This window comes from Meriones unguiculatus, chromosome 21 (genome assembly GCF_030254825.1).
Source record: "Meriones unguiculatus strain TT.TT164.6M chromosome 21, Bangor_MerUng_6.1, whole genome shotgun sequence".
NCBI classification, from domain to species: Eukaryota; Metazoa; Chordata; class Mammalia; order Rodentia; family Muridae; genus Meriones; species Meriones unguiculatus.
In genome coordinates, this window is record NC_083368.1 from 22248339 (window position 1) to 22271973 (window position 23635).

General features: G+C 41.0%; 1 protein-coding gene and 1 long non-coding RNA gene across 3 annotated transcripts in view; one reads left to right on the plus strand and one right to left on the minus strand.

Annotated features, from left to right (window-relative positions):
* LOC132649775 (uncharacterized) overlaps positions 1 to 22600 on the minus strand; it is a 40225-nt gene extending 17625 nt beyond the window's left edge. For both annotated transcript variants that reach the window (XR_009588297.1, XR_009588298.1), the window contains exons 1-2: positions 21991 to 22600; positions 21603 to 21847 (exon numbers count right to left, since the gene is read on the minus strand). This is a non-coding gene — a long non-coding RNA (uncharacterized LOC132649775). The remainder of the gene's footprint in view (positions 1 to 21602; positions 21848 to 21990) is intronic.
* Positions 22601 to 22780: 180 nt separating this feature from the next.
* The window catches only part of Gnai1 (G protein subunit alpha i1), an 80983-nt gene continuing 80128 nt past the window's right edge, over positions 22781 to 23635 (plus strand). Inside the window, exon 1 of the mRNA XM_060374192.1 lies at positions 22781 to 23155. Coding sequence (XP_060230175.1) covers positions 23038 to 23155 — 118 coding nt within the window. The 5' untranslated portion in view covers positions 22781 to 23037. The remainder of the gene's footprint in view (positions 23156 to 23635) is intronic.

Genomic DNA, 23635 nt, shown 5'->3' on the forward strand with positions numbered 1-23635 from the left:
ATCAGGCTGTAAAGTAAATAAAAAAAATTTAAAGAACTTACCTCAGACTAATATATTTTAAGCCTTTTTTAATTTTTCCTTCTTTCTTCCTTGTTTGTTTGAGAAATAAACACTGGAGGTAGCTCTCTGTCTCGCACCTCCTTCTTAAAATAGTGGGAACACTGAGGCAGTTGCTGTGTGGTTACTCCATGCGCGGAGGAGGAGTCAGTTCTTCTGGCCAGGTCAGTTCTGACAACACTAACAATGTTTTCTGCCCCATGATATGAGGGTAGAAGACAGTTCTTCCTATGGTGATAACTGAAGATGAAATCATAGCTTTATATATTTAGCTAATTAGAAATACAGATGATGACCACTTTTTAAATATAATCTTAGGACCTGAGCAGTTTTGTTTTTTGTTTTTTGTTTTTTGTTTTTTTGCCTTTTTTTGTTTTCTACAATAAAGTGAACATTAATAATTTTTTCTTTTGTACTTAGGAATTTGTTTCCTCTGCTCTGCATTATCAACTGCCTTGGATTCCAGGCAAACATCGTCTGGAAAGCAGTTTAAGTGGAGTAGGTTCCTGATGACTTTGGTCACTTAAAAGGGATGTGAGAGGTCAAATTGCTATTGGCTCCTGACTGAATTTGACTTGAGGAGATGGGTAAGGGCACAGTGCTCTGCTCTCTCAAGTAGTTTGGCATTGAAAGGAAGGAAACACAGAAGTGCTTTTAATAGAGTATTTTTAGAACTGAAGACACTAGGAGTGTGTACATTCATAGAGGACAGGAAGATGCCTACAAGGAAGAGCTTGAAAAGCCCAAACTGTAAATACGGGAGGAAGGGAAAGAGATGAGAGGACAGTGATGGGGAAGCACAGGGCGAGAGAAGAAGAGCAAGTGAGGAAAAGAGGGGCATGAGCAACGTTTCCTTGAGTAGGTAAGACGGTAACAGACAGCAGCTCTTGTTATTTTTATTAGCCTTGGACATAAGCACAGCCTTAGAGCAGACAGAGAAGTGATGAATGTGGAAGTGGCTTTGCTCTCCAGGAGCTCAGGGAGAGGGACAGAAAGAAAACTTTGATTTTTCTCTGGATTCATAGGTTGCAATCACTTGCCAAGTGTTTTCATAGGTAGGTGCTAAACTTACTAACCTGAGATTATTATTTTATTTCAAATTCAAAATAAGAATAAAATAACACAGTAAGAATAAAATAGGCAAGCTCGCCAAGAGTTCCTTTTAAAACAACATGGAAATAACTGAGTGACTTCTAGTATCCTAAGCACATGACTTCTCAGTGGACCGAAAACAGATTTATGGATTTCACACAACCCGCCACATTTTTATTTTTAGTTAGTTCACTTACCAAACAATAAATGACAGATGCAGATGTAGAATCCGACCTGCAGCACTGTTTTATCTCTAAGTCTCTTACCATGTTTCGATTGAAAAAAAAGAAAGTGCTTCCTCTAAAAGATCGCTATTGAGGATGTGGCTTATGAGATAAGCTTTTGCTTCACACGCCTAAGTGCTTGCTGCTCACAGTGTAGGAAAGAGCTACACAGAAATTATTTAACTCCTTGTAGGAGCACTGTCTTATTTCAGGGGAAAACAATGGTAAAAGTATAGTTCCCATAGATAAAATAAAAGTCCCTGACATAAACTTTAAATCTCAATACAGTAAGGAATGTTATTTATTGAAGTGTTTTATGTCAAACTTCTTTTCCAGAGTGCAGTTTCCTTAGTTAAGCACATGATAAATAGAATCCTTTTAGTAAAAAGAGCACATACAAGCCAGGCGCAGAGGTACACGCCTGTAATCCCAGCACTCAGAGAGGCAGAGGCAGGCAGATCTCTGTGAGTTCGAGGCCAGCCTGGTCTACAAAGCAAGTCCAGGACAGTGAAGGCTACACAAGCCCTGTTTCAAAACAAAACAAAATCTTAAAAAAAAAAAAGAAGAACACATACAGAATAAAGTTACTGTTTATAAACAAACAGACAAAGAAAAACGGATATAGACACAAGGGTGAAACAAGGATTCCAGAAATCCTTGTTTGTAATTGTAGTGTAATATTCCTGTTTTATTTGTGACACTTCTCATTTACAGAAGGTTTTCCACCAGAGAAGAAAGTAACTCACTTTTGTTTTCTTGACAGGTGCCTACCTCCTTCCACACCCAGATGAAATTACACAGTGGTAGCTATGAGCCACTCAAACTCAGATGAAAACTGCCCATTTCCAGCAAATGAAGGCAAGCTGCCCTTGTGTCTGAGATGCTCTCCTTCTTCTCCCCCCTCAACTGGTTAATAATGACGAGAAACACTGCACTGAATGTACCGTCTGCCTTCCTGGTTATTATCTTTTCTACCAAGGATTATTTCTGAATGGATTTCAGCTTTGCAAATTATAGTGCGATGTCAGGTTCCAGAATTCTAAGGAAAAACTGAAAATATAGAATTATGGAAATGATCCTAGCCACATTTAAAAACCTTAATTGTACTCATGCAAATGAGGCTGCTTTAATTCAAAAGTCAGAGAGAAATTGAGGGTTCTGGTTTCCACAGAAATAGAAGTAGGTTTTTTTTTTTTTTTCAATGCCCATTTTAATACAGTAGGTTACTATAAAGGCATCAAAATTTACTGTGGAGTAGAAGCAGTATGGAACTGAGAAGCTATGCACAAAATCTGTATAATAATAGACAACAAATATTGCATGAAGTTTCATATTTTGTACCTTTGCATTATTTTTGTTATTATCTTTTACAAAAGCAGAACTATGTTTATAAAATACTTATAATACTCAATAGGCTTTGTTTTTTTAACATAAAAACTTAGGATAAACCAGGCATGATGACACACACCTTTAAGCCCAGCACTCAAAGAAGCGGGGGCTATTGGATAGCTGTGAATTCAAGGTCAACCTGGTCTACTAAGAGTCCAGGACAGCCAAGACTAGAGGGAAAAACCCCGTCTCAAAACAAACAAACAAACAAAGGAAACTCAAAGTAAACAGGCAGCAACAAATATTTACAGCAATATGTGACACAATCTGCCCACAATTGCAAAAGCCTTTACCCAGGAGAGATTGGTGTGCTACTCTTGCCTGACTGGGTGGTGCATGCCTATAATCCCAGCACTGAGGAGGTAGAGCCAAGTGTTTATGACCTTAAAAATCAACTTGGACTATGTAAGGAAGAAAAGTTCCCTGTCTCAAATGTAAATAACTGAATTCTAAATTGCTTCCCATTCCTAAGGAAACTGCAATGTTGCAGCTGTCTTCAGAGAGTGGCTCCTATGGCCGTGGGTCTCCAACAAAGGCCACAAGGCCACAGGGTGACGAAGAATGTCAGCATGACTGGCACAGTTAGCACCGATGATGATACACCAAACACTCCAAGTTTGTGCTGGACATGGTGTAAGTTCAAACCCTATATGCCACCAAGGAGCTGCTCAGAGTGTCCTAGGAAGGGCATGCCCTCAAGTTCATCAGTGTGTTGTTAGTCCACGAGAGAGAACCACTCAGACAGTTTACAGGCAATTGAAAGTCTGTTGTATTCCAGCTGGCTGGAACTACACCCAAGCATCTGGGGGCCTAGGCGTGTCCCTGAGTAGTCAGGACACAGAGTTTTTGAAGGAAGAAACCAAGTGGTGGCATCTTGCTCTGCAGCTTGTCGGGTGGAGCTGGGGCTTTGCATAAGCAAGCAGTTTGACAGAAGCTAAGATAAGTGGTTATCTGGAGATATTCTGTACAAACAGGCAGGTTAGCAGAAGCTAAGGTAAGTTAGCCAGGACATCCTGACCTTGGATTCCTAGAACAGAGATAGGTAATTTTCCCTGGCATTCTCCATCAAGGAGACCAAATTCAAGTTGAGCCTGAAATGTCCTCAAGAAGACTATAGGATGGAGGAACCTCTTCACTGTCTTGCCTCCTGTCACAGAAGAGGATGGGGAACCCACACAGATGCAATGAAGCTGCAGGGACTAAGCAATGTGCTGGCAGCCATGAGGAAGGCTGATGAGAAGTATAGAAGGCCTTGTCCCCTCAATAGACATGAATTTTGCACAGAAAAAATAAAACATAAAAAGGAAAAAGAAGGAAGAAAGGAAAAGAAAAAAAAAAAACTTCATAAACAGTTTGCAAACTGAATTTTGCATTTTCAGCAAAAATACCTAGATAATCTATACCTATACCTTTATTGTTGTTGTTGATTGACTTGATTATATATCCTGGTATCGTATAATGCATGGAAGATTACATTAGTAATCTGCAACAAATGCTTGTTAAAATGGAGAGCTCATTTTTGCAGTTTGGTACTGAAAACCCTGGTGAATCCTGGTAAACTCTGGTGCAGCAGAGCTCACTGCTTAGCCACATAGGCTGGAGCAATGCTCCTATCATGTCTGGCAGTTTTGTCACAGTTCTTTTAATAAAAACCACAGTTTATTAGCATTTTGTGTTGTTTTTCTGGGCTTTGCTCCTTGAACATACCTGTGTAAGCATTCTCCGGGGATGCGGCTCGTCATGCCTTACCTCAGACCTTTAGAATGCTAACTTGCATGTTAACAGGATCATCACCTTATCAGAATGCTCATTAGAGTGACAACACAAATGCTCAAAGGAATAAAAGTTTAAAATGTGAGGAGGTTTAAGCTTCAGGTACAAAGGGAAGGGAAGAACATAACATCCAAAGAAATGTAATCCTACTCACATCCTGGGTTACCTTTTCACATCTTGGCTTCTCTTTGGAATCTACATATTGTAATTAGGCCACTGACTGCATCCAGTAAACAGGCATACTTCGGGATTTCCGAAGAGAGTAGAAAAGGATGTTTTATTTAGGCTGAAAATTTGTTTTTAGAATAGCAAAAAATGCCAGGTGATTATGATAATATGTTTTACTGGTTAATTTTCTCAACCTGTTTAAAGTTTTAATGGTACTCAATATATCTTCGGTCTTGTTTGATGACTGACCATGTGCGTGCTGCAGGGCACTGAGCCCTCACAGTTTAGATCCTCTGAAAACATTTCTTACATGGATGATCCAGAAATCAGAGTTCTGAAACAGACCAATATAAAGATACAGAGCAACCCTGAAAAGACATAGATACTTTTCCCTGTTTATTTATAAAATCAGAAAGCCAATTAATTGTAAAATAAAAATTTCATTGTCAGTGCAAAAGATACTCGTGTTTGCAGATATGTACATCATCTTCCTGAAGAAAACATGTCTGAAGCAATGTCACAATGAGAAAGTCATCATGACCCAAAGATATTGGATGGCTATAATGACTAAACTATCACATCCAAACACGGACAATGTAAACTCACAGAGCAAATACTGCATTCTCTGTTCATAGCACCTTGTCTCCTGAGTGATACAAAGAAATTTTATAGCTTTTCTTTTCTTCTTTTCTCTTCACCTTCACCTCTCTACCTTCTTTCCTTTGGAGGAAGAATTGTAAACAGACTGAGAAAGGCCAGTTAGAAGTCTGTTGCTTGTGTGTGTTTGTGTATATGTGTGTCCATGAGTGTATGACATCAGTCACTAGATTGGCCCAAACTGATTTTGTCTATACCTATTTATCACTTATCCAGGATTTCTCATATTCTTATCAAAATATTAATCTCAGTGTTTCCATTAAGATAAATCTTGAGTTCAGTAGGTAAAACCTTTGTATTTCTGCTGTCATATGGCCAGTATGTAATTATTTATTAGGTACAACTTTCAATAACTATGTACCTTTTTCTGAGTCTCTCAATAGAGATCTTCTGATGAAGAGCACTCAGTAGGCTCGCTGACAAAATCACAACACCTGCATCTGAGCAGCGAGGGCCAGGCAGTGCTAGACACTCAGACAGTCCTCAGGGACGCTTCTGAAGTGGCAGCTTCTGCCAGACACTTGGTAGGAGAGTCAGTTGTGTGGCAACTGGCCACATCCTGGAATGTGCACAAAACCAGTGGTGACCAGTCAGCAAGGTCAGCAGAGGAACAAGAAGACAGATATATAAAATTCAGCTGCATCAGAATACAGAAAATCACTTTAAATTCTTTTGTCACAATAATGCTATCTTTTACTGAATACTGTAATTGTAAACATATTTATTGTTCATTAAAGCTTCATATTGTAAAATAGACTTCTTGAGCATGGAAGTCAATTCAAAACATGAAAATCATGTTTAAGGAAAAAACAGTTGCATTCACTTTTCAAAAAAGTAGACAGATAATATGAACTCACTAAAACTTTGTGATTATAACTCACTATAGAGACTAGAAGAGTACACAAATCAATCACTACTTCAAAATTTATAGTTTTATATTTTTAACCTATATTAGTTTTCTGGCTATTTCAAACATGTAATCTCTAATTACTCTCAAAAGAATATTCCAAAGTCTGGGGATATAGCTCCGTGAACAACTATTTTTGTGCAAGCATAAAGATCTGAATTGGGATTCCCAGAGACTTTCTAAGAAGCTAGCTGGGGAAAACAAAACAAAACAAAACAAAACAAACAACAACAACAAAAACAAACATATAGCAGCATGAACTTTATAACCTCAGGGCACTCGTGTGTGTGTGTGTGTGTGTGTGTGTGTGTGTGTGTGTGTGTAGACAGGCAGATTCAGGAGGGTTTCTGACCAGTCAGTTCGGCTAAAATGGTGAGTTACAAGTTCAGTAAGAGTGCCTGTCTCAAAAAATGCAGAGAGAAAGCAATAGAAGGAAGATGCCTTTCATGGCCATACACTTACATGTACATCCATAGATGAGAAGTGTCCCCACAGGGATTTTCTTAGTGACAATATCACTCACACAATTGCTTTTTTTTTTCTCTATTTTCTAAAGCGTGAGTTTTCATTTATATCACAAGTATTCTTTTGAAATAATTTAACTTACTTCAATTCCAAATTTTTCTTTGGCTCATATAAAGAGTGTGAGAAATAAATAGCTCTGATGCCATTTTTATGTAAGCACCATTAGATGCTCAAATAAGCAAACATGATAAATGATTCAGGTAACATAAGGATATTTTTCTCATTAACTTATGAGACCAAACTGATACCAGAAGTGAAAAATTTAGAGGTGAAACATTTGTCTTTTAGACAACTGTATCAATGTTACAAATTCAGTTTGGAAGTTCAACCTTTGGACTCCGTGGGAAAAGGCACGTGATCCCAAGCCTGCTGATTGCTGATCTGAGTTCCAGTCTCAGAACCCACGTGGTGTAAGAGAGAACAAATGATGTAATGAAGTGTAAGTTTGACACTATTGCTATATGAAAGGGATGTATCCTAGATGACTGGATTGGGATCTTGCTCTTAGCAAGGGTTTGGTTATACTCATCTGAATTCCTAAATATTGTCATCTGGAGTGTACGGAGGAGATATAAGCATTTTCTACTGTTGCTTTGGTTTGATGGACTGTTACCAAGTAGTAAACAAACAAACAAACAAAAAACCTCTACATTTTAATTATCCTTGATACGCTGCTGATCAATGAAAAGTTCAGTAAGAAAACATAGAAAGATGATTTTATAATACCATTTACCCAGTAAACATAATATATTATTCAACTAAACAATAAACCTACTGGAATTAAAGGCACTGAAGAACTAAAAAAATTAATACACTCACATTCATATTGATTTATTTGATTCATCATACAAACATTAACTTGTGGACAAGCGTGAACACTTATTCTGATATCACAGTCCCTATAGTGCGCCAGCTGTAAATGTACTTTGAGGGGCTAACTAAATGGTCCAAAAGTTAGGAATGCTCACAGAGAGCATCACAACAGTCTGTGAGTCTAGTTCCAGGGAATCCTACACTCTCTTCTGATCTCCTTGGTCATTGTACAGATACGGTGCACATACATAAGTGTTGTTAAAACACTCATACATAATAGACAAAGAAACAAAATACAGTTTGACATGTGTTATGTAAAATTAGCTTTTTCTGTATTGAGGATTGAAATTTAGGCCTTGCTTATAACAAGCAAGAGATCTACCATTGAGTTGTATAGCCCAGAGCCTCTCTCCCTTTCTTTAATTTTTTTTAATTTTGAAACAGCATCTCACTATGTTGCCCAGACTTGCCTGGAATTTGCATTCTCCTCTCTCAGGCTTCTGAGTATCTGTTAGAATCTGCCTGCGCTTTAAAAGGTGGACTGTTTTAGAACTTTAATCTTGTTTGTGATGATACAGTATCCTGATTTATTAACTAGGACATTTAATAACACCTTAGCACTAATTAGGTTCTCTGTTAGCATAATCATGCATGATTATTAAAGCCCACATTTCTGTGTTTTCCTTTCAAGAGCTAAGCTTATGCTATAGCTTAATTTATCTTAGTCATTTCTTGGCTATTTTTAAATAGATTTTTTTTGCATGTGTCTATTTTCGTATTTGAATACGCAATATATGTGAGGCAGAGTCTTGCAGGGGCACCGCATGTTTTAAATGATCAGACATGTATGTGTGCATCTAAATCCCAGTTTCGTCTGAGGGATTCTCAACACCTGCTCTGAAGACGCTTCGGCATTTGCTGCAGTTTAGCTGGGTTTGACTACATACAGAAAAATCCAGTACTTCCCACATAACTAAACACAGAACAGGCAATGAACGAGTTGCATGGAAACCAGGGCCAACTAGATTCTTACAATTACTAGAGAAGTAACTCTAAAATTAACAGGAAGCCTTTTTTTTTTTTCCTTTGAAAATATAAGTTGCACTACTCATGGCGCTCCCTTTAAACTTTTCAGGCCCTGAAAAGTCACTCACTCACAGTGCACAACACAGGCATCCTGCTCTTGCTCCAGGTGAGACTGTATCTCACCACCTCTACTCCAGTAAGCTGTTACTCAGCTCTCTGTCATGTGCCTGTCTTCACTCATCCCAAGCTCTAGCCCTTAGCTCATTGCACAGGCCTCATTACTCACTGAGCACTACTGCAGAACTACCTCACACTTCCTGCAGTAATCCTACCTCATACGTGCACAAAGTCACTTTCTCTCGTCAGATCTGTTCCCCCGTGCACACAGACAATCTCTACAATTTCAGTTTTTAAAATGATTCTGCAATTCTCATCTCTGTCATTTATTGTCCTGTTCTTTTGCCCCCTTTTTTCTTCGCAGCTTTTTTGATGTTTTTGCTTTTTTGTCCTGGTTTTGTTGAATTGAACTAATCAATTGATCCACACACATTTAATTTATTGTCCTTTCCACTAAGGTCACCAATTCTAACAGTCACCTGTTCTAACAGAATTTCTCCATGTTTTACCTGCTTGGCCTTTCCATAGCGTTCCACGTGCTAGCAACGCTGCTCTGGAAACTTTCCTTCTAAGCTCCTTGACCTTTGTATTTTCCTCTATTTTCACTGTCACCTCAAACTCATTCTCTGAGATGAGGCCTCCTATTATTTGTGATCCCACAATTCTTTTCATTTACAACTAGCCAAATCTTCTTTTTGTCCTTGCTTTGCTATAGCACTGGGTAGTATTTCCAGGCCTCCTAAGCCTGAATTCTCTTTGGGAGCCCTTTCCTCCTGCTGTAAAATAAAAATTTAGAACTCATGTGTTCAAAAGCCTCCCTGACATCTTAAACTAAATATTTAATTGGGCTGAAATGGTCAAGATACAGTGATAATTCTCTCTGCTAATACAACCTGTCGTTGTTTTTCTATTTTATGAAATAGGACTGCCAACATTCAGTCAGAAAAGAAAGAAAACTCTGGAGAAGTCACTCTTGGTCCTTATCTGACATCCACTTGATCACAGTGCATGCTGATCTCTGAACAGCCACGCCCTACTCTGAATCATCCTCCTGTCTTTCCTGATGTACCACAAGATTATTAACTATCAGGTTTGCTAGCATTAGCAACTCATCAGTTTTGCACATTGTTCTGCTTCTTCTTTGTAAATTGTTTCCAGTGAACCTTTCTGCAGCCATAATCCAGCTTCCATTGAGCTCTGCAACACTGGTAGGTCCTCCTCACCAGATGTGTCACGATTCTGCAGTTCGCCCACCTGGCCTTCCATCTGCTCTCGGGGATCTGTGCCGACATTCCTCCTCCACACCTGCCTTGACCAGCCTCATCTTTACAATTCATCTCAAATTCCTCCATTTTGAAGAGTTTCCCCTGCTTCCTCCTCCACAGTATTCAAAATGGCTTCTGCCAACTAATCTTTGTCTTCTCCCTATGCCAAAATATTTTATTTACTTTCTTATTGACATCGTTTGGTCTGACTGTCTACTGAAATGGATGTTATTCACGAACAGAGATTTTCTGTGTCAGTATTGTATTTTTCTTCTTCTCTTTTTCTTCTTCTTCTACTACTACTGCTTTTTGAGACATTTTCTATGTGTTGGCCGCCCTGGACTTGCTTTCTAGACCAGGCTGGCCTCAAACTCACAGAGATCTGTCTGTCTCTGCTTCCCTGAGTACTGGCACTTCAGGCATATACCACCACACCTGACTAGTGTTGTGTTTTCTTAGCCCTAGACGAGTATCTACACATACAACACTTGCCATATAACAGCCTGACATATACGTGTCAAATGAGTAGATTATTTATACAGACTCAACAGTTTGACTAGATAGTCTATATATAATGCAGATGAGAAAAAACACTGTGAAACTGAATGACATCACAATATAACACAAGATGAATTTAGATTCAACAACCAAAATCATCCAGAAAACTCAAGAAAAAATAAAAGTAAAAACCAAACCAAACAAAAATCAGGTCCTAGGAGACAGGAAACAGTACCAAACAGCTAAAGAGAATTCAGTTTGGAGAGAAATCTCTTCATATTTACTTGACTATGACTTAACTAAAAAACAGTCTATGAATACCTAAACTCCTTTTACCTGGTTGAGTCTAATTTGAATTATATTGTGCAATTCACAAGTTTTGCTATGGAGATCTAAATATACTTATTGAATACATGAAATATGGCTAGTACAAATTAGGGACTAAATTTAGCTTTTATTTTATCTTTGGTTTTTATAGAAAAAACTAAATTAAAGCTAAAACAATGAGTAATATTTTTCATGTAAACAACACCTTGGCTACATGGCATTTTAATTACTAAAATTGTAAGATATAGCGATGTATCTTAAATGGATTTTGCAAATAATATAGAAAAAATATTAAATATTTTAATAATGTTTTCATGGGTTTCATGTTAAAATGGCAATATTTCGATATAATTGAATAAATAAAATATACTACATATATATTTAAGGTATTCAGTTTTTCTAATGTGACAATGAGATTTTAAATTGTATAAATAGTTTATATTTTTTTCTATTGGATGAGTCTTCAATATATGCCTATACTTACACACTCACATTTAAAATAGATTATTTTTAATAATAAACTATTTATTTGACTTAGCAATAATGCAAAATCATCTTTGGAAGGCAATAAATAGAGATATATTTAGGCTTTTGGAGTGATTGCTTATTATCTAACTCTGTGGAGGATTACATTGTTTATTAGTGAATGTCAAAAGAGTACTTTATCTTTTACTTTCTATACAATGTTGGGAACCAGAATTTAAAAGACACACTTACTATTCAAGGATGGTTATAAAAACCAAGTGTCTTCTGTAGCAAATGGTCAAGAAGTTGAGGAATCCAGGAGAAATGTTTTGAAAATCATTTTTATAGAATAAAAAAAAAAACTTTATTTCTATAGAAAGAATAAATAATTACATGAAACACATAATGATGATTTCCAACAACAGTATAATTTTATAATGCTCAGATTTTTTTCTAATTTTCTGAAAACATCACTAGTACATCACCTTTGTAAGAAGACTTTAAAAAATAAATGTAAGCAAATACAATGTTATTCTCCAAAACGAAAAATTAATTCAAGCTAGTGGACATAAGGGGCTGTAATCTACGGCCTATTTCTGTCATTTTGCCTGCCTCTGGGAAGATACCATACGTGCAACTTGAGAAGACAATGACATATGGACAGGTACCCTTCCACTGATTTCCTGAGAAAGCGTGTGTCACGTCTGAGCTCATGTCACCCATCTAGGATCCCTCAGGGGGTTGCAAAGATATGGAATGGAGAACTTTCCGGAACATTTCATGAAGACCTTGAGCAGGTGGCAAGAATCTAAGACAGTGTCTCTACAAAGTAGTATTCTCATAGTAGAAGAAGCAAGGTGAATAGGATTGTCTTTCCTTGTGCTTTCATTGTACCACATGCTCAAAAATTTAGTACTATAGAGTCAACATATTGTCGAAATATTGACTTTAAAAAAAAAAAAATCTCAGGCTACTGTTACATTTCCATACTGTAAAACTTAATGTTTAGTATAAGGAAAATGACAGATATAGAAAAGGAAATACTTTCTGCAAATTAAGTTTTAAGTTAGTATACAAAGTAATTGGCTTCATTATTGCATTTTCATACACATGTGTCATTGTAACTTTGTTTTATTTATCTCCCTATGTTATAATTTTGAGAGAAAAAAAAATATATATTTAAAGTTACCACAAAAGGCTTTCGAACTTTGAACCGGTTATTGTTTCATAGAAATCCAGTCATAATATATGGGACAAGGCCCCAAAGACAATATTCCCTGAAACCCAGTAATGAGTCAGATAGACCTCGGGATGCAGAGTCTGTGTTTAGGGACTTAGATGCTGAAGCACAGTTTGAAAAAATGTGGTTTTAGCTCTTTGGGGAAGGGGGAAGGGATTCCTATGCTAAGATAGATTAATCCATATAATGACTCTATAATAATATACATCATTATTTAAGAAACTGTCCAGTTAACTCCAGTTGGCACACCACATTTAGCGAAGTATTGCATTACTTTGTTTTCTCAAAGGGGCTTGGTCATGCCGTTGGCAAAATGGTAGCTAACTCCATGCTGCTGGTGTACATCAAGATGGATGCTGTTATGTTGCTTACTGTATAAATGCAACAATAGAACTCTTTTACTCTGGCACTAAATGATTTTGGCTCCCACAGTCCTGCATTGGAATTCTACTATAATTTCACGAATGTATATAAACAGGGAGGACTCATGTTGACATTCAAGTGGGAACCCTTCATATACACAAGTAGAAAGTTCACTTGATAAGGCGCTCCTCTCCAAATTCTCTCTGGAGCAAACTCAGAAGCTCTGTCCTCTTTTTATGCCTCTGCCACTGCTGATTACATAACCAAGGTCATGCCAATTAATTTCTCTGAAAGTCAATCTCCTCACCTATAATATGGGGACAATAAATCCCACATTATTTTCTTCACACAACTGTCTTGAGAAACAAATGAGGCGAAATATATAACTATATCTTGGGAGGACGGTGGGACAGGAGGGATAGAGGGATAGAGAGAAAGAGAAAAATCGGTTTTCCTGAAAGCTTAGAGCAATTTTAACAATAACAACTCCAACAAAGCCCTCGTTTTGTTACTGTGTCTCATATTAGGAATCTCAAATTAGGAGTGATTTCAAGCAATAGAAATCAACTCAAATTAGTTGATGGGGAACAAAAGGTGGACAGAGGATAATGTGGTAAGGACACAGAACTATTTCCTGGTATCTGAAACCAAGGACACATCAAGTTCTCATGAAAGAACTGGAACCAATTGCTTCTCCTTTCATCTCCTTTATTTGTTCTCTGTCCAAAGCATAAAAAAAAAAAAAAAACCAAAAAACTAAAGTCAGATCCTTTTTGCCTGTTCATAAGTGAAAACGGTACAGCTTCCCACAGATCCACAGGATGCGTTTTGCTAAACCAGCCATGTACGGATGTTGGTCTGGTCTCTCATTTACAAACACAGATCCTAAAGGAAACTGGCATGCTCGATTAGAAATGATCAAGGCTAACAGAAATGAAATAACAGCTGGACGAAGACTGTTGTTTTTCCAGAAGAAAGCCTCTTCCCCTGAAGATGCACTGCTGAATATGACTTCTTTATGTATCCAGTGTTCTCTGTACCTTTCCGAAACACTCTCCTATGTGAGTGGGAGAAAAAGGAGTATGCTATCAAATAGAAATAGAATTTCTCTGAGGGATACAGCTATTTTCTTTGAGAGGGGGAAAAAAGATAGTTTGACAAAGGATTTGAAAGAGAAGGGAGATCTTGAGGGCGACTACACCAGTGGAATTACAAGAACAAAGGAGGGTTAGGATTCTCTGTTGCAGAAAACTAATGCGCTGGACTTCTTCCTGAGGCTACTGGGGAGCAAAGAGAAGGCACAGAGGAGTGTTGGAAGGCGGAGACAAAGAATCTGCTTGGAGTAGAGAGAATGACAGAGATCTCTCTAGAGTAAAGTCTTTTCCAGCAGCATCTCCTATTTGTTTTATTCATTTTAAAGACTTTTACGTGTGTGAGCGCGAAATGTGCACACACACATGTGCGCGCGTGTGTGTGTGCACATATGTACATAACTTTAGTTTCCTACAGTGAAAAGAGCCATCAGCTCTCCTGGGAGCTGGGGCTCCAGGAGCTATGCCATGTGGGTGCTGGGAACTGAACCTGGGTCTTCTGTAAGGGTATTGCCTCCTATTAGCTGCTGAGCCATCTCTCTCTTCAGCTCTGTCCCACAGTTTTCAGGATAGAATAAATATGCCATGTCATTTTTAGTTTTTGTAGAATTTGTTTTCTCTGTAGACATTCTCTAAATGAGGAAATTGCATATGCGTGTGCACACTCAAATTGCATATGGGAGTGTACACACATGTGTGTGTTTCTGTAAATTCTACATGTGATGACCAAATTCACCTGGGACAGAAGGAATGTGTGTTAGATCAGAAGCAGAGGAAGAGCCTATTCCACTCAGAATGGCCAGAAAAGGTAAACAACTTTTAAAAACTTCATTTTTTATATTCCACCCGGGGCTTTCCAGAAATCACAACAGATCCAGTTAGCTATTGACAGATGAGGAAACTTCAGACAATCATTAGCTTGAAGTCTAACTGCAAAGGAGCCTCAGAGTAGAGATCAAGCAGAGCGGACACAGTCTCCTGGGCTATGCTATTGCACTGAACCTCCCCCTTTAAATATTCCAACAGTTACAGAACCAACTGAGGTAGCAATGCTTTAGTAGCAGGCTCCAAAAACTCATTCCCGTAATTAAAGGCTTTCAGTGCTTTTTAGTGAAACCACTAAGGTTATATTTAATTTATTCCCCCACTCACTTGGTGTGTATTTGTTGGAGCTCAACTGTCTAACCAGTGCTAGGATAGGTGACTGTCCTTCATTCCCAAGAAAGAATAATTTGACCAAAGGGAATCTTAAAACTAGGCCAAAGAGGGGAAAAAAAAATACTAAATGATGATGTAGGACCATTCAATTCAGAACATTCCTGATGAAATAGAGTTAGAGATCTGTGGACCAGTGTGGGGCTTGGGCTTGAGATGAACACTGTAACACAGGAAGGTGTGTAACTCATATGCCCACCCAGGAGCATCGTCAGAAAGGAACCCCCACAGATGTCTTGGTTGAGTCTATGCACCCTGTGGAGAATGGAAGAGCTTATGTCTTTTAACTGTAATATAAAATGTCTTTCCCTCCCCTTAGTCCATATGTAGCCTAAAACGTATTCCATATGTAGCCTAATGAGGTGTTGATATTCAACAAATGCTTTCTACATTTCTTAGTACTTGTATGTGGAATAATGCTGCCAGCAACAATAATTGGGACAGAAATGCTCTGGGTTCTTCATAGACTCCTTTTGGACTATCTCCATTCTCTGTCCTTCACCAGACCTTCTGTCACACAGTCCCTGCTGAGCTGAACAAGAGACACACATGTCAGCCTTGTAGCTTCACCAGAACTCCCGCAGAGAAAGAAAAAAGCTGTTTTTCTTTCAGCTGAGCCCGCAGGAAGCACAAACAGAGGAGGAAGTGTCAACAGAGATAATTTTAAATCCGATGTAGTAAATAAACAGACTGCTATAAAGCCAGGACAGGTCTCTCTTCTTTAGAAGCTCGCCTTTGCCATGGATGAGCCTGGCCAAAAGCTGGCTGGATTCTTAATTAGAACAGCACTTTTGAAATTTTGGTGAAGTCAAACAAACAGAACACAGGAATACACACTTGAAAATCACACACACACACACAGAAAGTGAAATGTGAATGACATGCACATACATCTAATTTTATCACTCTTGTTTCTTCTTGTTATCCAGTTCTTAGTCCATATGTATCAAACTACAAGCAGATATTTCACCCTGAATTTGGCTATCAAATATTTTCTCCTGGTTAGATCTTATTCATACCTCTTAATCTTGGTCCTCAAAGCCCATCACTGTCCCTTCCGTCTTTGTCTCTTTATCTAATTTGGTCTTAGTTTGATCTCAGTAACTGTATTGCAATCATAAGCATATGATGGAAAAAGTTTACACATCATCTTATTTAATCATCACAACCCTTCTGGTGTCTTCCGTTTTAAAGAAGAAACAGTCACAGACATCAAATTAGGATGAATAGAGAAGTACCTTAAAGTAAAGTTTGACCTCTTGGAATCATCTCCACAGGTTCCCAAGATCTGGCCTCTGCCTACCTTGCAGCCCGTGTCCCTCTTGCATTTTTACTGCATTCTCACCATTGTACTTCATTTGATCTGACATTTAGTAGGTTCCTTCATCAGGATAACCTTAGCTCCAGCCTACTGATGTTGCATTCTGCCAGAGACAGCAGAATCTTTCCACTCAACTCTTGTTTCTTCTTGTTATCCAGTTCTTAGTCCATATGTATTGTAATTCCTGCACACTGGGCTGAAACTTCCAAATTGCCTCCTTGGCTAACTCTTTGAATGGCCCTTGAGGTTCATTCATGACTCAGGTCAACTGTGCAGGGACTGTGATTGGCTGACAGCTCCAACTGCCATATCTGTAGATTCATGTCATGTATTCACTAAGTCTTTCTTTCTAACCGTCTGCCACAACCCGAGCCTGAGTATGATTGTGACACAAAATCCTGGCCATTTTTTTTTTTTCCTTTCTGCCCAATGCATGATTCCTTTGGAGAGCAATATCTGTACAGGTTGAGAAGAGGTTTCTTAGGCCTTTCTTTTCTTTTCTTTTCTTTTCTTTTCTTTTCTTTTCTTTTCTTTTCTTTTCTTTTCTTTTCTTTTCTTTTTTCTCCGTGTTTCTGTGCTGCTCCCCTTTGAAGTCTCTCTGTCTGTTTTTACATACTTTCTCCAAACCAGGATCACATTTATCTCAGTCTTGATGTCTGTTCTTCAGAGCTGGTGCATTCTTGTAAAAAGTGGTTTTATCATAATCATAGCACTTATACTATTCTTATTTTATTTCATTTAATTGACCTATTTACATATTTTAAAAATATCCTCCTCCTTCAACTGCCATTATTTTTACTGCTACCTGTCTTATTATCCTCCTTATTCCAGTGATAAGAAATGGCTCTGAGCCTATCAGGAGTCTCTAATTAATATTTTCAATGAATTAAGCAATGGGTTCTATTCCTGAATTTAGCTTCTTAGTACAGCTTCTTCTATTGAAGGTATTGGACACAAAACAGGAAATGAAAGAGACAGCCTCTACTCTTTTGAATGCATATTCAAGAGAGAGAAGATAGGTGATAAGCAATGTCAAAAATGTGCACTATATGATAAGAGTTATAATACAATTATAGTGCATAGTAAAGGAATAAGAGTGGATGGCTGGGTGGACAGAGGTAATTTCCTATCAGATAAGGTGACACTTGAACAGAGATTTGAGTGAAATAAGAGAATGAGTCAAGCAGCTATCTACATGAATAATGTGCTAGTTGGATAGGGTGTATGTGCAAAGGCTCAGTGAAGGTATGCATTTGGAAAGTTCAAGCAATAACCTAAAGGTCAGTGAGGCTGAACTGTGGAGAGAAAAGAGGAGAAAGGTAGACAGTATTATGGCTGAAATGAATGGATATCGTGCATCAAGTAAAATCTTGTAAGGAATCTCAGGAAATGTAGACAGACCCGGGCATAGTGGTGCAAACCTGTAATCCCAGCACTTAGGAAGGCAGAGGCAGGGGGATCTTTGTGAGTTTGAGGCCATCCTGGTCTACAAAGTGAGTCCAGGACAGCTAAGGGCACACAGAGAAACCCTGTCCTGAAAGGTCTCCCCATCCCACAAGAAATGTTGATAGAATGTTCTCCAGGATGCAGAGCAAATAAGCAACACTGGCATTTTAAAAGACTGACTCTTGTTACTGGGTAGCAAAGCAGTGCTAGATAAGAGTGAACACAGAGGTGCTGGAGAGCACTTCCACAGACATCTTGAATTGAGGTATGTTGGTTTAGTCATATTTCTCTGGGAATAATTGAAAGTTTATAGGATTTACTCCTCCTTTGACAGTTGAACACTTACACTATGAGAAAAAAAAAAACATTTTAACAAAAAAAGAAAGAAAAGTAGCATTGTCAATTATTGTTTTTCTCCAGTGAAACTTGTTTTTAACAGGTACAGATACAAACAGGCAAAGGCTAGAGTCAGCTGAAATTCAAGTTTTCCCTGTCTAATACAATCATGGAGTTTTTTTTGGGGGGGGTTGGGGAGGGGGTGGGAAAGGTAGACTACAAAAGAACACTTGTCCAGATAAAAGGTGGAGTTTAAATCAAAGAGAGAAATTAACTCATGGCAAGGCAGGAGGGGCAGGAAAGTGGCATATGGTTGGTCAATGGATAGAAGAGTTCTGTTAGATTGAAAAAATGATGGTGAATATGTCCCAGAAGTGAGATGAAAAGGATCAGAGGTACGATCAGCAAATAAGGTAGCCATGTTTTTCCTTTCACGCCATAAGAGTATCTTTTCCACCCCCTTGTAAGCACTTAAGAAGAGTCATTGCTGAAAGAAAGTAAAAACTCCTAAGCCCACATTTCCACATACCCCACATGCCCACCAAATTCTGTGGGTGAAATTTCCGCACCACCTCATTCAGCTGCCACAGTGCCAGCATTTACTCTCCATGTGGTCCTGCATGGTAAGGCTTCTATGCATAAAAAACATATCAAAAAGCTTTTATGTATTTGTCAACCATCTGTCCTGTTAAAATGACAGCCTCATGGAAATCCACAATTATTGGAAGCTTACAGATGATCCAACTCACCACATTTGTGTTTACAGACAAGGATACTGCAATTAGAAGGGGCTAAAACTTTTAAAGACATGTATGAAGTTGAAGACAGAACTCTGAAGCACCTTAAGAATACCTGGTTACTGCCTTAATGCCTATTCCTCAACCCCACTTTTGACATTGTTTTTTTTTTTCTCTCTATACATGTTCTAGATGACATTTTAAAAATGACATTCATCTTCCCTTTATTATTATTATTGTTATTATTATTATTATTATTATTATTATTATTTTAAATCTACCTCTTTTACCTGTGCCTCCCAGGCTTCACCATCAAGGACTTACTAGCTCCAGCAGGAAATTAAGTCTCCCAAACACATTTTAGTTTGGGGAAATTAAAATTGTCCCAATATTCCTGAGTCCTTCAGAATGTCTTCACATTTACATGCACTCACAAATTGTTCTATAAATTGATGATGCCGTCTCTCATTCTCCATAACCTCCTCTTAGAGACCTTGTTGTTTGAGACCACTGTCTCTGAAGCTCCTTGAGGGAGACTGAACTTTGCAGTGGAGCAAGGTCCATCATGAAAATGAAACTACCTACAAGGAAAGTGCCGCCTGTAGATTTTGGGATGGCTAAGTGGTAGTAGGCCTCAACCAGAGTTAAAAAGCAACAACAACAAAAACAAAACAACAACAACAAGAAACAGCCCGATTCCAATTTCTTTGTCATGGTGTTTTAACTCTTATACTGAAAGAATGCCTGAGTGCTACCACCTACAATGGCTAGGCCTTCTTACCTCAGCTAATTTTTTTTTAACATACGTCCCCCCCCCAGTCCCGTGACTATTAGCTCTAACCACCACCTCCTCTGTATCACCTCAATAGTATTCCCCGCCCCCCTCCCATTCTTCACTTAGAAGCTCACATGATCTCCAACAAAAATGGTTTCAGTTTGGGATCTGTAAATCTAAAAGATGAGGGATTTTTTTGAGGGGAGGGGTCGCAAAACATTTTACAAATGGTATGGCCATTGTGGTAGACCTTTGTGTCTCTATTAAAAGCCACTGCGTTGAACACTTCAAGCGGGGAGACGTCATGTAAAGTGATTTATGTCTTAGTATAGCTGTTAAAACAACCATGATGTTCTGAAGGAAAACAAGTATTCAGAAGTAGGTTTTAACCATTGTCATTCCAACTTTGCTCCTTTACTTTCTATAAATTAGATGTTATAGTAATGGCTGAGCCATCTCCTTGAGAAGATTGTTGAATCACGTTTTGCAGCATCGTAATTATACAAGTTATTAGTCCGATGGATGGTTACTGTCTCATATCTGGCTTACTAACGTCATCCACTTATTAGCAACTCATTTGTTTTACATGTGCTACAAAGAGCCTTTTCCCTCTTGCACATGTATGACCTGACTCAGGAGAATGTAGGCACACTTAGCACTCAAGTCCAACTCTTCATCTTAACATTTACAGTTCTTTTAAATTTTTGCTCCCTGCTCTTTCATTCATCCTGGTACACTTCATTTCAATCATAAAGTAATTGCCGTCTGCTATGCATAGTTTGCCTGTTAATCTTTTACTTAGATTTTTATATAAACAAAATATTCCCCATTCTGGACCGAATGCTATGCTATGCCTCTTCAGTACTCTTAAGCTGAAGACAGAGCCTCTGGGAAGGACCTAGATATAGATGGAGTCCTGAAAGCGGGGTACGAATGACAGTATAAGGAGGGGAAGACCAGAGAGAAATCTCCCCCTTCTCTCATTCCTGGTCCTCTTCTCTTTCTACTCCTTCCACTTAGGGAAGTGGCCATGCATTAGCCAGGAAGAAAGCCCTCACCGGAGTACCCTGGATTGATTGGCCCCTTAGTCTTAGACTTCCCAGACTTGAGAAATGTGAGAAATACATGCCTGTTGTTTAAGCCATCTGATCACCATATTTTGACTGGCAGCCTGTCCCAGGTCGTACTCCTTCAAGTCCCTGCCAATTATCGCTTCCCTCAAAAGTTCTTCCTGCACATCCTCTTGGAAGTTTGGCTTCACTTCGTACGTTCATTTATTTCACCTCCTCACCTTCTTGACAAGCTCTTCAGAGGGAAGGGGTTTTATTCATGTGATTCTCTACCACGTCACTTCACCGAACACAAGGTGTGCGGTTGTTTTCACCACCGCTCAGGGCCGATTGATTCCCCTCTGGCTGAGCTGCTGACCCCGCACGAGCCTGCAGCGTAGAGGAAGTACTCATGGCTGCCAAGGTCTCACCCACACTCGGTTGAATGTTGCTTTCCTTAATTCTGAGATTCCTGATGAGCATTTAGAGTGTCAGGAAATACAAAGGAGGGAGTAGGTGAAGGGGCATCATAAAAGCGTGCAGGTTTTTTTTGTCCCATTTTGAAAAAATCCTAGGAAAAGCTGAGGCAGTTCTTAAAATTGCATGCCTTGTGCCCAGCAGGTTTGACTCTTTAACAATTGGTTACCTACAAGCTCTGTCTGCTCCAAGGGGCTCCAACCTGAAGCTAAATAAGCTATTGTGCCTGTATCATCAGCTCAGACATACCTTCAAACTCAACACCAGTTCTCCAAACGATTTGTAGAAAATAGATTTTCAAACGGGAGCCAAAGAGCAATTTCCTATTTTTTTTTTTTTATCTCGTCAGTGAAGGCATTTTCTTTGCTAGCGGCTTCATCATCTAATTAGTCAACATTTCTTCTAAAACCGGCAGTGCAACTGGCAGGGAGAGCTGAGACATTAGGCCTACGCTGCTCCCCTCGTGCTGGGTGAAAAGCCACCTCGGCCTTGGCCTGGAAAGAGGGAATATACTGTCAATCAACAGCTCATTTACCATTACGGAAGCTAAGACCTGAAAAAAGAAAGGACATGCCCACTGGCAGCGGAGTTACAACACGGTCATAAACACGGGTACACAGCCTGGCAAGGAACTTACACGTGCCCTACAGGCGATCCATTACCACGGGGGCGCAGACTCGGTGTGTTTTACTGGCCTTGTCATTTTAGAGTAATTCTTTGATTCTCTGTCAAACGTTCTGTCGGGTTGGGAAGAAATCCTTCCTAAAGCGTTCCCTTCTGAAAAAGGAAGGTGAGCACAGACCAAAGGGGAAGCTAGAGGAAAAGAAAGACTCGACAGGAAGGAAACGGACTTTGGCAGCTCCAAGGCTCCCTTCCAGTTCGCTCTCGGGTGCTTACCCCTTCGGGTTTCGCAGGGCCCCGGTTCCTTGCTCACTTCGCTCTATTTCCCACGGTCCTTCACACAAGCCCACACGTTCTGCAAACCCTTGCGTGGCTACAGGCGCCGGGCATGCTCAAACGCCCAGGACTGCTTCTCTTTCTCTCTCTCTCTCTCTTTTTTTTTCCTCGCAACTTTGGCAACCGTCCCACCCGCACCCTTAAGGGGCAGGTACGCACGGATCCCAGCAGCGGGCTCCGGGGCGGGGGAGGGGAGTAGCGAGGTCCGGGCCGGGGCCGGAGGTGCGGGCGGAGGTTCGGGGCAGCGCCGGGGGCACGCGCGGGGAGCGCCCGGGGCCGGCGCTGGCGCGGGCGCGCGGCCGTCGGAGGGGGCGCCGTCGGACGGCACGTGCGCGGGCGGGCGGGCCGGCGGGCGCGCGCGCTGGGAGTGGTCGCGGGGCGGGCATGGGCGGGGCCGCGGCGGCGGCGGCGGCGGCGGCGGCGGCGGCGCGCGGACGGCGAGCTCGCGCGGGCTGTGCGCTGCTGCGGCTCGGCCACGGGCGGCGGCGGCGGCGGCGGCGGCGGCGGTGGAGCTCGGCGGCCGCGGGGACTCGCGAGCGCGGATCGCGGAGTGTGGCCGGCGGGGACGGCCGCCCGGGGCGGCGGCGGCGGCGGCGTGCGGGCTCGCGGACCCCGTCTCTCCGGCTCGCCCGAGCCGAGGACGTAGCTGGGGGGCGCCTCCCGGGCCAGCCTCTCCCCGCGCTGCCAGCCGGCCCCGGCGCCGAGGGCGCGGCGACGCTCGGCCACCATGGGCTGCACCCTGAGCGCCGAGGACAAGGCGGCCGTGGAGCGCAGCAAGATGATCGACCGCAACCTCCGGGAGGACGGCGAGAAGGCGGCGCGCGAGGTCAAGCTGCTGCTGCTGGGTGAGCGCGGCGGTGGGGACGGGGCCCGAGGCCGGGGGACCTCGGGGAGCCGGCGCGGGCGGCGGCCGCGCCGGGGACTGGGGCGCGACCCCACGGGCAGCCTGGAGCGTGGCCGGGCGGCGGGACGCGTGGGAACCCCAGCCTTGAAGTTGAGCTCTGCCCTCCGCGGATGAGGGACAATTCGCGACCGGGAAGCCCAACAGAGCCCTCTCCGCGGACACCCCGCCGAGAGAGGTGTCGTGGCGCGCTGTGCTTTGCCCACGCCGGGAGAGTGCCGGGTTGGGTGGCCTCGGGGCTCTCTTTGTGGGGCCTCCGTGGGGTCCCAGTGGTCTCACCTGCCAACTTCGTATGGCGACCCGGTGAGTGGAGGAGAGCGCCGGGGAGATTTTCCCTGCGTAAGGACGAGAGCTGCTCTGGGTGCTGGATTTTGCCTGGGTGGGGGATGGAAACCACCAAAGTTGGCTCGCGTTGGCTCCCATA